Source organism: Euprymna scolopes, chromosome 37, assembly GCF_053919585.1.
Source record: "Euprymna scolopes isolate OS-2025 chromosome 37, ASM5391958v1, whole genome shotgun sequence".
In the NCBI taxonomy this organism is placed as follows: domain Eukaryota; kingdom Metazoa; phylum Mollusca; class Cephalopoda; order Sepiida; family Sepiolidae; genus Euprymna; species Euprymna scolopes.
The window spans coordinates 40,984,736-40,999,123 of record NC_136518.1 but is presented as its reverse complement, the minus strand read 5'-3'; the positions used below and the strand labels follow the sequence as shown (position 1 = coordinate 40,999,123).

Genomic DNA, 14,388 nt, shown 5'->3' with positions numbered 1-14,388 from the left:
TTGGTGGCAGGTTCTAGAACGTCAAAAGCAGCAGAGTGAACAACATCTCTGAAGGATTTACATCTCTCTTCAACGCTGTTGTGATTGAGATGGAAGTTAGGAAGTTTACTATGTATTTGCCTTGAAATTTCTCTGCTGTTTTACGACATTTAAATTTGGCTGTATTGAGCCTCTTTTTTATCCTGAGGCATTGTCTTTGGTTGGATGAAGAAGTTGAATTTGGAGATGATGAGGCGGTGGTCGGTCCAACAATCAGCCCCGCACATGGCTTTGGTCAGTCTCACGTCCTGCTTGTCCTTGACTCTGGTAATACAGTCGATTTGATGCCAGTGCCGAGAGCGTGGATGCATCCATGTGGTTTTATTGCGATTTGGGAGGCGGAACATAGCGTGTGTGATGTTGAGATCATGTGACGGAGAAGGTCTAAGGAGGAGAAGTCGGTTACTATTGCATTTGCCTACTCCATGCTTTCCAATGATGTTGTGCCAGGCTTGATGATCTGTACCGACACGTGCATTGAAGTCGCCAAGAATTACAAGCTTCTCCGACTGAAGGACTGAGGAAATGAGAGCTCTTCATAAAACTTATCTTTGACCTCATTACGGTTAGTCATCGTTGGGGCACAGACAGCACGCTATGTAACATACAAATATCTGTGCGTGAAGTCGCCAAGCTAATCAAGAACCTTGATTCCTGTAAAGCAACTGGTCGTGACGGCATTCCAGTTATAGTGCTGAAAAAGGTCCAACCAGAACTTACCCCCATACTTACAAAACTGTTTAAGCGTTGCCTTAAGGAGAAGTGCTTTCGATCACTCTGGAAAACCTCATCAGTATGCCCTGTATTTTAGAATTCTGGTGAAAAGTCATCTCCCTCTCAGTACAGACCAATAAGTTTCCTGTGTGGCATGAGTAAGTTGTTTGGATCCATATTAAATGAAGAAGTAGTCAACCACCTCAACAGAAACAACCTTCTTAGTGACATGCAATATGGTTTCCTCTCTGCAAGATCTACAGCAAATGTGTTGACGGTTATATCACAGAGGATTAGAGAATCTCTTGACAAAGGTTTACTTTCCAGGGCAATTGCTCTTGACATATCGAAGGCCCTCGATAATGTATGGAATAAGGGCCTACTTCACAAGATTTCCAGCTACTGTATAACAGGAAATGTTTTCTCAATCATTAAATCATTTCTCTCTGATAGGCTCATAAGAGTAGTGGTTGATGGGCAGAAATCAGAGGCCTACAGTATTAATGCTGGAGTACTGACAGAGTACAAGGATACCATTCACCCATGCATGGAGTATTGTTGTCATATTTGAGCTGGTGCATCTACTACTTGTTTGTCACTCCTCGACAGGGTCCAAAAGAGAGTCGCCAACCTGATAGGTCTTGACCTGTCATCCAAGCTTCAGCCTCTGTCCCATCGACGAAATGTAGCATCTCTCTACCTGTTCTACAAGTACTTTAACGGTGAATGTTCCGACGAACTGCAAGCACTTGTACCCCCTCTACGTAAATAACCCCGACAAACCCGACAAGCTGTAAAATCCCACCCTTCAAAGTAGAGATCCCTAGATGTAAGAGAGCCTTCTACTCTAGTAGTTTCTTCCGCAGCACCGCTAGATATTGGAATTCCCTTCCGGCTTCCTGCTTCCCCAACTGTACTGACATGCAAAAGTTCAAGTGTAACGTGAACCGTCTTGCTGCCAGACTCCCCATATAGTACCCCTGTAGCTTGTGTCCTTAATAGTAGCCCCCTATATCAAAGTTGCAATGTGGCTTGTTCGGGGTGAAAATGTAATAAAAAAAAAATTAAAAAAATTAAAAAAATCCTTACTATTTATCTGTTTAGACTAAAATTTATGTTCTGGTTGTAATCTGCATTACATCCATATATGAGACTTATATTATCTTATCTGTGATTTCGAACTTTACCATCATATAACGTAAATTACTAAGCTTTTATCATTTCGATGATAAACAGATATTTTCGCAAAATGGTAATAAAATAATTAAATGACTAGCAATAATTCTTTAACTTTACAATAGACATATTTAATTTTGCAAGTATATTCCACAAACAAGTATTTTTTTAAAAATTGTAAGAGACGAAATAATCTTTATCAATGTTGCTTGCATTGTATTCTGCTCTAATAAACCAGATTATCCTTACGCATAAGGAACTTTTCGGAAACTGTAGTCTGTGATTGATAAAGGAACTTACTTTTTCCCCGTCTCAACACCCCCTTGCTTTTTTGTAAACTACCGGACGATGACAATCAATCAGATCAGTAGAAACTCATGCAGAGATGGGATCGTGCTAAAACCGATGTTTTGTCTGCGTTTCCGGTAGACAACGTAAACAGCCGAGATATGATTAAACGTTTAGCAAATGAAATTCGAGCAAGCAGACAAAAATAATCAATTAATGTGTTGATAACTTGATAGATTCGTCACAAACTTTCTATAAAATTACTGTGCATTTTCTACATTAATATCTTCTAAGGTGAATGTACAGAATAGATACAAAACATAATATCCATCTCATCCACAAATAGGTTTCTAAATGAAGACGTAATTGTTTCAGTGCGGTCTTTTCTCTCCCCAATACTTGGAACACATTAAAGCATAATGAGAAAACCAAAAATAATACAAAAAGTAAACAAGATTTGTTATAGCCCAACACATTTCTGATCGTTTTCTGTATCATTTTTAGTATTCCTATCGAAGGTTGGGAAAATATTAACCCCTCCACCACAAAAAAAAAAATAGTTAAACTTTTTCGACATGTTATTTTTTTTCGTATTAAATATATTAAATTTGCGTTTTTTTTAAATTAGATAAAGTGTTTTTTAAATTGTTTTCCTTATTCAGGGGTTCGTAATATTATCAATTAAAAATAGCACTTTTTTGTCTTCGTTAGCATATCCTGTTTGAATTTTGGAGGAGAGGTTTTCAAACGTGTCAATATTTTTACGAAGTTTTTGTTCAGCCACTTTCTGATGACTTAGGGGTTCTGCCGGCCATTGCCTACGGTACTTTCCTCACATAAGAATGGCATTTTAAATTGTGAGTTGAGTAATTCGTAGATCCGTCTCTACTACCTCCAACAGTAAATCAGCAATGGTTTCAAAATGCCAAAAACTTCTTAGAACTATTAATAAAAGTAAGCATTTTTTTTTACTCTAAACTTAACTCTATTACCTAACGATATAAAATAAAAAAAACTTTTCATTACAATCAACTTAACCTAGAATAAACTGAACTTTACCTATTCGGTCTAGTTCAAAAGATTCACCATTAAATGTAATCCAATTTATAAAAATAAAATATAAATTAATCACACCGAACTTAATTAGTTCCTGGAAGTAAAACTTCCTAGGTATTAACAAGAGCTATGACAATAGCATATTATTTTCATTGATTCAGCTCTCGAGTATATATCCGACACAGTTATACACAATTAATCATCCGAGAACCATAAGTATACATAAAAACTAATAAGATATCGATGGATATATACCTGAGAATCAAGGAAAAGAATATGCTGCTGCCATAGCCTAAGTAATAACTTAGAGCAGGGATTTTATTACATTTGAATACATTTTTCCTGCCTAAAGTGCTTCATTATGTTGTCCTGTTTTATTTTGGCGGCTTTGTTTTGATTTTCACGATGTTCATTCTCATTCGCCATCATCCAACTATTTACGTACACAGCCGGAAAATGCCGAAGAAAACCCTATTTTATAATGAATTACACAGTGTAAAATTGCCATTACTTCAAATTATGAATATTTATTTATTACACATGCAAAGGAAGAGCGTTTGAAATGTGGAACTTATACAAAATCATTCATCAGTCAAACTGTTCGGTTTGACTTACATAACCTACCATATCTATTTATAAGGGACTATATTGATTGATCTAAAGAGATCATAATACGCGTGAGGTTTACGGTTGAAAGCTCAACAACTCAATAACTCGTGAGAATCTACTTCATGAGAATTGAAGGTCGCTGGAGTTAATTGAATGGATAAGGGGGAAGAAGAAATAAATCTCCCCGGTTAGACGTAAGGTCTTTTTATTACGCTATGTAGATGCACAGGAATAGGAATTTATTCCTTCTTTTTTATAGATGCGTCAAGGTAGCTATGTAAAAGGCTTTGTTCGTCGGCAACCACGATAACTATTGGAAAAATATTGTTATTTCTACTAACTACTATAGAAAGATGGATTTCATTTCTACATACCCCCAGCATCACATAACCGTGATATTACCTGACTCAATTTGTTAGCTTAAGTTTGAATTAATTTTTATTGGTCTGTCACGCTAAATTGTACTATATTATTTTATTTCAAATATGATTTTCATTTCCACGTAGTAATTAAATTTCTATTTGCATGTCGATGTGTGTGTGCGTCACACTTTCGATTTAGACATAGTTTCTATTCAGGTTGATGGTACATCTTTAAAATACTCGAGATTCTCCTTTTCTTATTCATATAAAAACGATTTTAAAAACAAATATTTACTTTTTATCTTTTTTTATTTGGTGACTCAGCTTAAACAGTCTTACGTTCATAAGGGCTACATGATATGTGGGGTATTTTAGCGATCGTATTCCCAGTAATATCACTGTCCTCATATAGTCCTCACACTCAAAGTAGCTGTAATGTTATCATTTTATCTTACGTTTTGTGTTAAAGAGGATATTATTAGTATAATCCACAGATTATACATGAACCGAAGTGTGACATCTCAGCATTAATTAATTCGGAGAAAAATGCGATTTATGTTGGATTCAATGACAATTTAGAATATGGGATTATAATCATATATATATATATATATATATAAATATATATATATATATATATATATATATATATATATATAAACAATGATATGCATTTATCAAGGCACGGATGCCATTATTTATAAAAACTTAGATCAAAAGCGATTACGTTATCTTGGTAAATATAATTGCTAAATATCAGACGTGTATATATATATATATATATATATATATATATATATATATATATAGATAGATAGATAGATAGATAGATAGATAGAAAGGTAGATATGTATACATATATGCATATATATATAGATAGATATATGTATGTATATATATATAGATAGATAGATAGATAGATAGATAGATAGATAGATAGATATAGATATGATTTGAACCGGCTAAATTTCAAATCTAGAATTTTTATTATATGCTAATCAAAGAATACATTTTAATAAGACTGATTATCACTGGATTTGCATACAAGTACGTTTATTGCGTTACATTATATATATATATATATATATATATATATATATATATATATATATATATATATATATATATATGTTTCAAATGGTGGTGTGATGCGTCTAGTGTGTAGTTGTACTCGTAGTAGTAGATGTGCTTATAATCTCTTGTTCTCAGCTAACACCACTGGCTAGCATAAATGTGAAAAAGGAGCCGAATGCGTAAGTCTCTCTCTGCCAGTATACAGCCTCTCCATTTGCAAGTCCTATGTAGTGGTTTCACGCACCGAACATGGAAACTGAGCACCCTGCGCCCTCAGGCTAAACTACAACACTTGGATGAGGTTGCCCCCCAGACATGTGATATACAGGCCCAGTGTCGTGTGGATATGCCCTGGTGACTCATGGGCCAACCCCCAGCTATGCGTCAAATAGTTCCACTTGTAATATTATGACCCTTTAGGATGTGATCATTGCGTAGTATATGTTAACTGTGGCAAGCGGTGTCAATGGTCAAAACATTATTATTATTATTATTATTATTATTATTATTATTATTATTATAATTATTATTATTATTATTATTATTATTGTATTTTTATTAATTGATTTGAGCTACGGATGGGCTCTGGATCAGTTATTAGGATTAGAAGAATAAAGAATTAAATTGGGGAAGAAATGATTGACGTGTGAATCGCAAATGAATGTGAAAATAGAAAATAGATGTAAACATTATTTTGGGGTTTTTAAATAAACAAATAGCTAGTTGTGGACATTAGGTTGGTCTGAGACACGTAATTAGGTGACGTAAGAGAACACGTGATGTAGTTAGTTTTGGATGGTTTCACAGAGTTGAAGATTGGCCAACAGAGCATATAGACGTCTAGACAAGGGTGGACAGACAGCTAGGGAGCGATCTGTAAGAATAGAACATGTAGACGAACTGCAGATCCTGTGAAAACCATTTGAGACAACTTTAATAAATTTATATTATGAATATATAAAAAGTTGTTTTATGGTTTCACAAATATGAACAGATGTCTCAATTGAATGGTGATGATCGTTTCATGATTCAAGAAAAAAGGTATGAAGCATATATTATTCTTCTTACATAGGAACTGTAAAAATATCCCGTGCGATAAGTCTGATACAACATGATTAAGTTTACAGGTCAATAACATGTCCTCCTGGCTAAACAACATACTTATGATTTATACGTTTATTATCTGTCTGTTAAAGAACAATATATCACATTCAATAGATAACTCATGGCACGTTTTAATAAAGACAAAGGCTAAGGGAGTAAACCCCAACAGAAAATCCGGAGTGGATCCCCTAAGGTGGTAGGAAGACAGACCAGTCTTCTTCCGACAATTCCTGCATCTTGATTCGTTCCCAGCCGTCTTGACACAGTCCTGCCACTGGAACCGTCGCATCAGGAAGAGAGAGTGAGGCTGATCCTGAGCAAATCTCCCTTACTTTAATCCAAGTCAAGCGCCAGTCATGACATCGACTCTTTGTTAACATCAAATCCCGCGGCGACAGGGAAACGGCGAAGCAGTAGGTGTGAATACACTGGAAGCTTTAGCTGTGAACCTACATGTAGGCGATTCAGGACATGTGGTCGTTTCTCACTGGACTGAGGCAGCGGTGAGTCCGACAGCTTCCTGAGTAACGGGAGCAGCCCTTTTAAGGATCGCTCTGCTCGCCTCCGTAGAATGAAGACGGGGCTAGAAAAGGTGCCCTAAAATAGCCTGCTACACCAAACCCTGGCCAGCATACCACGGCTGGTGGGGTTCCTTCTTAAGCGGTCGAAACAAAAGAAAAAAGAAAACAAAAGTGCTTACTCTAGCATCGTAGAATGTCCGAACTCTGCTCGACAATGCAAAAGCGAATCGACCCGAAAGACGAACAGCGCTTGTAGCTCGTGACCTTGCTCGCTACAATATTGACATTGCAGCCCTAAGTGAGACTTCATTTTGCAGACAAAGGCGAACTGACCGAAACTGGTGGAGGCCACAAGTTGTTCTGGTGTGGCTGCAGTGCTGAGGAGCGGCGTGGAGCTGGTGTGGGTTTTGCTATCAAAACAACTCACGTGCCAAAAATAGCAAGCATTCCTGAAGGTATCAACGACAGACTAATGAAAATGCAGTTACCTCTTGGACGCTATTTTAGGAGGAAATACAGGGAGTTGATGGCCATTGTCGCATAGGGTAAAATTTGCTGCAAGTTCTTGGCAAATATTCTGACCTTGTCTGATGCTGACCAGATGACCTCAGGTCCATTGATGATAGTTGGGATAGAACGCACGCTTCTGTTCAGTATCCTGTTTGCTAGTTGCCAGAACTGGTGGGAACCAAGCCACTACTCAGCTACTTTGGATTTAACAGACTGAGCATATAGCTCTCTTGCATTTTTTATTATTCTTTTACAGTGGTTGCTGACAATCCTGAAAACAGCTTTAGTCTCAGTACATCTATTATGTCGGTAGCTATGAAATAAGTGATTTATGTGTGCAATGGTAACAGCACATTAAGGGGAGAACCATGTTAGGTTTTTGTTGGAATTGTTTGGATTGTATGAATCGGTATATACCTATAATTAACCAATCGGTCAGGTCTGATACTATAGAGGACACATCCTTTTTAAACATGGAATGCAGAGGTAGGTCAGCTATGATTGTACGGAAGCTATCCCAGTAAGCCATAGAGTATCGATATACAGTACTGTGGAGAGGTACGTCTGAAGACTTATTACATTTCATTTTTATCTTAACTGCTACAACAGAGTGGCCAGAGGATCCCAGAGGAGATAGAACGGAACATGAACATAGCTCAGGGGAAGTCGTGAGAACATGGTCTGGAAGGCTTGCATATTTACCAGAAGTATCGGCCACACGGGTGAGTTCGTGAACAATCTGAGTGAGGTCATAGGCAATGGCAAAATCATGACAAAACCACCCCTCATCATCGGTTTTATTTGAGTTGGTCAGCCATTCAACAATATGGACATTGAAGTCACCGCAAATGTTAATGTTAGCCGAAGGATGAACAGACAGGATTTGGTCAATTTTCTCAGATATGCTCTTGACGATAGAAGCCCCAACTGTTGTGGGGGCGATAGAAGGCAAATATAAATGAAGTGATGTAAGTTAGTGCAACCTGGAAGCACATACAAGGTAAATTAGTGTCTTCTCTGAAGATATCCCTACCACATGGAAAATTATCTTTGATGTAGGCACATAATCCATGCCTATGACGATCTTGGGGGCCAGATTTATATGTTAAGTTAGAGTATCCATTTATTATGAATTCGTCTACAGAAGTGGCTTGCCCTATGCCAGTTTCACTTAGAAATAATATGTCCGGTTCCGTCTCCTGTAATTGTGTTTCAACCTCTGGAAGGTTGGAACGTAAACCACTTATGTTGGAGAAGGAACCCTGGTAGTAGGGATCTACGTTGGAGGATGGGGTTCTAGGTTTATTCGTGGTTTAAGTAATTCTAAGTACTGTGTAAATCCCCATCGACTAAAGGTGGCTTGAAATTGTTGTTAAATCACACCCTATTCTTTTCACTCAAAACTCTGCTGCGCACCTTCCTTTTAAAGAACTCGCAGTTGGTCCTCGTATATCTTGATTACTCTTTCGGAATGAGGAGCGTAATTGATGTAAAAATTTACCGAAGCATGCAAAAAAAATCAGTTTTTATTATCAAAATAAATTGTCTATATGATATATTAAAGAGAACTATATTATATCACTAACATTTCATGACAATTTATCCGTTTTCTCATAAACGTATTACTTGTAGTACACTGGTGTTCGTTTGATATTCTCAGTTGAGATACGTATAAGCTGTAAATATTACAAAAAAAACTATTTCAGTTACTAGTCTTTACCGTGATATATATTCAACTAGAGACCGCTTCTGGATTTAATATTTTCTAACAACATTTTCTTAGAAAAAACAAAAACAAAAAACAACATCGCGTCAACTGTAATGCATAAATTGCCACACAAGAAATGATCTGCAAGAAATAACAGATGTTTAATTGAATTTTCACACATTACTGAAAGTTACTATAAAAATTGTGTTAAATGTTAGCAAATACAAAGAACGTCTTTTAAATATTAATATTTAAGATTTTCCTCCACTTCTCACAATGATAACCGCTACTATTAAATATAGCCCGTAAAAGCACAAATAGATTGCAAGACAAAAAACCTGAATTGCCCCTGGGTTTAAAAAAAACATGCATATATATATATATATATATATATATATATATATATATATATATATATATATACATATATATATACATATATATATATATAATTGAACATATATAAACTTTTAATTTACATACACACACAACCACACACACACACACATACTCACACACACCCACACACACACATATATATATATATATATATATATATATATATATATATATATTAGGTTGGTGAATAAGGGCACACTTTCAACATCAAAAAACGTTCAAAGTTATAGTATGAATCCTATCGAGTCAGGGTGGTTTAAATTGTCGCAAAATAACACTTCATCTTTTAACCCAATTCTCTAAATATATGGTGGATAGATTCCTTTTATAGAACCCTGATCTAATCTTCGTCAATCTTGATTGTTCCTCCGGAACGAGAAGCATCATTTAGATGAAAAAAACTGTGTTTTAATCTGCTTTACTAATCTCGAACAATAGCGTTACCTCTACATACGGCACATACCTTTGGTCACTTTACTCGATTTTTGACCTCGACGCAAGGCGAAAAGAAGAAGATCTCGAAATAGTGATGTTTTATCTACTTGACAATCCATTGATTGTTCTGTAAAATGAGCAACAATTATAAGAGCAAAAAACGATCACCATTATCTTGTAGAACAGTGTAGGTGCGTTTGAATGGTGTATTACACCTTGGAAAATATCAAAACATGTTTAAGAAAAAAAAAACGTTTTATGAAACGGAGGGAAGTATGCACACATCTGATATATATATATATATATATATATATATATATATATATATATATATATATATATATACAGTCGGACATCAGTGTGGCTAGAAAGGCAAAAGAAGCCCGAGAGCGACCAATACGGTCACTATATCATCAATGCCATCGCGATAAGCACCGCAGCATATGCTTTTTACAGCGATTGGCTTTCTTTTCCGCAGTGACTTTCTTGTTTTCTTTCAGTGATATACATACTGTTATATATATATATATATATATATATATATATATATATATATATATATATATATGCATATATATACATATACATATACATATATATATATATATATATATATATATATATATGGTGTTTCCGTGTGTGCCTTTGTGTGTATAGAGACGTATTCGTTTCGTTGTATTAAAAATTAAAAAAAAAATCAAGGTAGGCAGTTCAGCCGGACTCGGAAATGTTAGCTACTTGTTGCAAGCAAGAAAAGCTACAATTTGGAATCCAGTCAGACGCTATTTACAAATTTAATGTAAATGCTTACAATATGGTGCAGCATTTATATATTTCGACGTTCCTAGTATTATCGTTCATGGTAGTTTGCCTAAATAGCTCGCCATAGTGACGAAGCTTAGAAGAAAGCATTTCTATATCATTCAAAAGAGAGACTGTGTAATTATATATATATACGCATATATATATATATACACATATATATATATATATATATATATATATATATATATATATATATATATATATATATATATATATATATACTCGGAAACTACTGATGTAGCTTCAACTAAATATTCTGAATCTGTTCGATGCAGGGATTAATAGGTATTACAGGAAATTATTAAGCACACCACCACTTTACTCGAAAATATTCTTGGGAACTTTTTGCTGATGTGGATGAAATATGTATTTTTTATGATAACACTTAGTTATATGTATTGGTATTATTTTGAAGCACATTTGTTCAATAATAGTTATTAATAATGGTCATTATTAATTTTCATTTATTAAAATGTGTAAAAATATACTTAAGCATCAATATTGCACACTCATTATAAATCAACGGGCTATAACTTTTACATTATTTAACGCCAAATAAAAGGTGTATATATATATATATATATATATATATATATATGAAATGTGAGTTCATTAGAAAGAGATAACACCCACGTGCCAATACAATCGTTGTAATGACAACAACCATTCATGTATCTTCCTTCTTTAACATTGTAATTATTTCTCCAAGAAATGCGAATATACTTTGTAAAAATAACATCAAAAAAATTTAATTTTAAATAAAAATTAAAACGCGAAATATCAACAACAGAATAATTTTGATTTTTTAAATCTCTAATTATAATTTCTGAGTTTAGGGGGAGAAACTCGTATAAGGCGAGAAAGACCCTCTTCCGTCTTATTTAGAACCCGCTTGCCATTAATTATGATAACTGATGGTATTCATATTTATTTTTTGTTTTAACTTGAGCTTGATAAAAATCGAGTTAATTAAGTATAATATGTTAATTAGTTACAAAAATACATAACTTAATCATTTTAATGATATTTCAGCAAAAAAGGACATTTTTTAAATATAGTTATATCAGTGCTACCTGTTGTAGTGTATAATGAACGGTAAAATCTTTTTAGCATATATTTAATGTGATACATGTTTTGTTGCAAACATCTATATACATTTAGCTCATAGATTTCCAAGTGATACACGAGAATCAGATTGTAAACACATCTCCGCTAAACGTAGGCCATTCTTTTGGTTGAAAGTGCCTGTTTGTACAAAGCTAACGCCCGCATTACTTTTAGAATCATTATGTACTTTTGACGAAATTGCGCCCATAATAAAATTCCAGTTACAAAAAGTTAAATTCAGAATTGGCGATAATATTGGTTCTATAAATTGTATAGATTTGCTTATTGACCTATATATTAAACAATGCATCCCCGTAATTACATCACATTGTCCTCAGCATTTGACATTGAAAGATAAAAATTTTTAAAAATCGTAAAACAAATCGAATTTCTGTTTTTCTTTTAAAATTTTATGAACATTTTTTCTTGAATTGGAAGCCATGTTTAATTTCAGAAGAGTTTCCGACGGGAACTATTCTATGCAATGCATGGATATAAAGATATTTCAGTGGGCAGCCGTTCTGTGCATGTCGGAACTTTATAAATATGCAAGCAAAGAGCAAATGATCCTTCTCGTGTTGACGCGAAAATTTATGTGCTGGAATGCTAAAAGATTCACATTTTCGCTCGGATTCTCCTTGACCGCCTGCTCATGCTCTCAGAGGACGTCCTGCCGGAGACGCAGTGCGGGTTTCAACATTCCCGGAAGACAGTGGGCATTATTTTCTGTGTAAGGCAACTGCAGGAGAAAAGCCTTGAACAGAAACAGCCTTGAACAGAAACAGCCTTGAACTGAAACAGCCCGAAATGTATGTCTTTTGGGACCTTAAAAATGCTTTTAATAAAGTGCCACGACCTGACATGTAGGCTCTCCTCGCGAGATGCGTTTGTCCACCAGACTTCATTGAACTAATGCGTTCAATCCATGACGGAATAGTTGGAAAAGTTTGCCATCAGAACGCTCTTTCAGACCAATTCCCCATCAACGGTTGTCTGAAGCAGGGGTGTGTTTTGGCTCCAACGTGTTTCTCGCTGTACATGCCAGGAAGACTCAGCGAGATTCCACCAGATATACTCTCAATTGGCCTGCAATTTCACTTGGATGAAGGAATTTTCAACCTCGCGCGACTTCGTGCCAAAACCAAAGCAACCTCATGCGAAGTGCGAGAACTACAATATGCTGATGACAATGCCACTCCAGGTCAGACGGCAGAGGGCCTGCAGTCGTTAGCAGACGCATATAACTGCATATTAAAGGTTTTGGATGCAGCTCAACACGGACAAGACCAAGATCCTCGTTCACTATCCGCCAGGACAGAGCTCCCAGCCCTTAATATCACAATTAACAACCAACCTCTAGAGGAGGTAGATCAATTCTTCTATCTTGGAAGCATTTTAATATCTACTCCTACATGCAAGAAGGACGTGGAAAACAGAATAAGGGCAGCCCATTCGGTTTTGTACGACTAAACTGCCGCGTATTTAACAACCACGCGCTTACGATTACGACAAAGATAATGGTGTTCTGGGCAGCTGTCCTCTCCACGCTCCTGTACGCCTGTGAAACGTGGGCATTATACAGAAGTGAAATAAAATATCTGGAACGCTTCCAACAAACAAAATTAAGGCAAATTATAAAAATACCCTGGCAGAGCCATACCTCACATTCTGAGGTACTGGAACGTGCCAACATGCCAAGTGTTGAGGCCACTATTCTCTGCCATCGCCTCCACTGGACATGCCACGTCCAGAGAATGCAAAAAATCCAAGGCTTCCAAAGAGAATGATGTACGGAGAATTGGTAAAAGAACGAGACCAGGACGAGCACAACATGCGCTACAAAGACCAGCTGAAGCGCACTCTGCCAGCAAATGACATCGATCACTCCTCGTGGAGGAAGCTGTACACCGTGGCAGTACTTACTTTAAGGAGGAAAGGAGAGGAAGGAAGAGGCTGGGAATAACAGGGAGAGAGCAAACCCACCCACTCCCCTTTCCTGTGAGAACTGTCCGCAGCTCTTCCGACATAGAATCGGACTCTACAGCCATGTATCACATACGCACCCACCCACCTAACGACAGGATCCAATGCTTAGATACGAATGGGAGCCGATGACGTCCTCAGCTTTTGACAGTGGAAAATAAAACATTTTTAAAAATCGTAACACAAATTGAACTTCTGTTTTTCTTTTAAAATAGTATGAAAATTTCTTCTTGAATCGGAAGCCATGTTAAATAGGAGAAGAGTTTCCGATGGGAACTACTCTATGCAATCCATGATATTTCAGGGGCAGCTGTTCTGTAATTGTCGGAACTTTATAATTTTGCAAGCAAAGAGCAAATGATCCTTCTCATGTTAACGCGAAAATGTATGTGCTGGAATACTAAAAGATTCACATTTTCTGGTTTCTGAGTGGTTCCTAGCAGAACGTGAATTAATTTGATTCGTCATTCCTATTGGA

At 36.0% G+C, this 14,388-nt stretch overlaps 1 protein-coding gene across 1 annotated transcript; it reads left to right on the top strand.

Moving 5' to 3' along the window:
- Window positions 1–12,839: 12,839 nt before the first annotated feature.
- Window positions 12,840–13,397, top strand: LOC145261176 (uncharacterized). The gene has a single exon (XM_080119497.1). It carries the CDS (start codon window positions 12,840–12,842, stop codon window positions 13,395–13,397), a length of 558 nt encoding a protein of 185 aa, XP_079975623.1.
- The last annotated feature ends 991 nt before the right edge of the window (window positions 13,398–14,388 follow it).

Coding starts and splice junctions, on each gene's coding strand:
- LOC145261176 (XM_080119497.1), top strand. CDS start 12,840: ATGCGTTCAATCCATGACGGAATAGTTGGAAAAGTTTGCCATCAGAAC.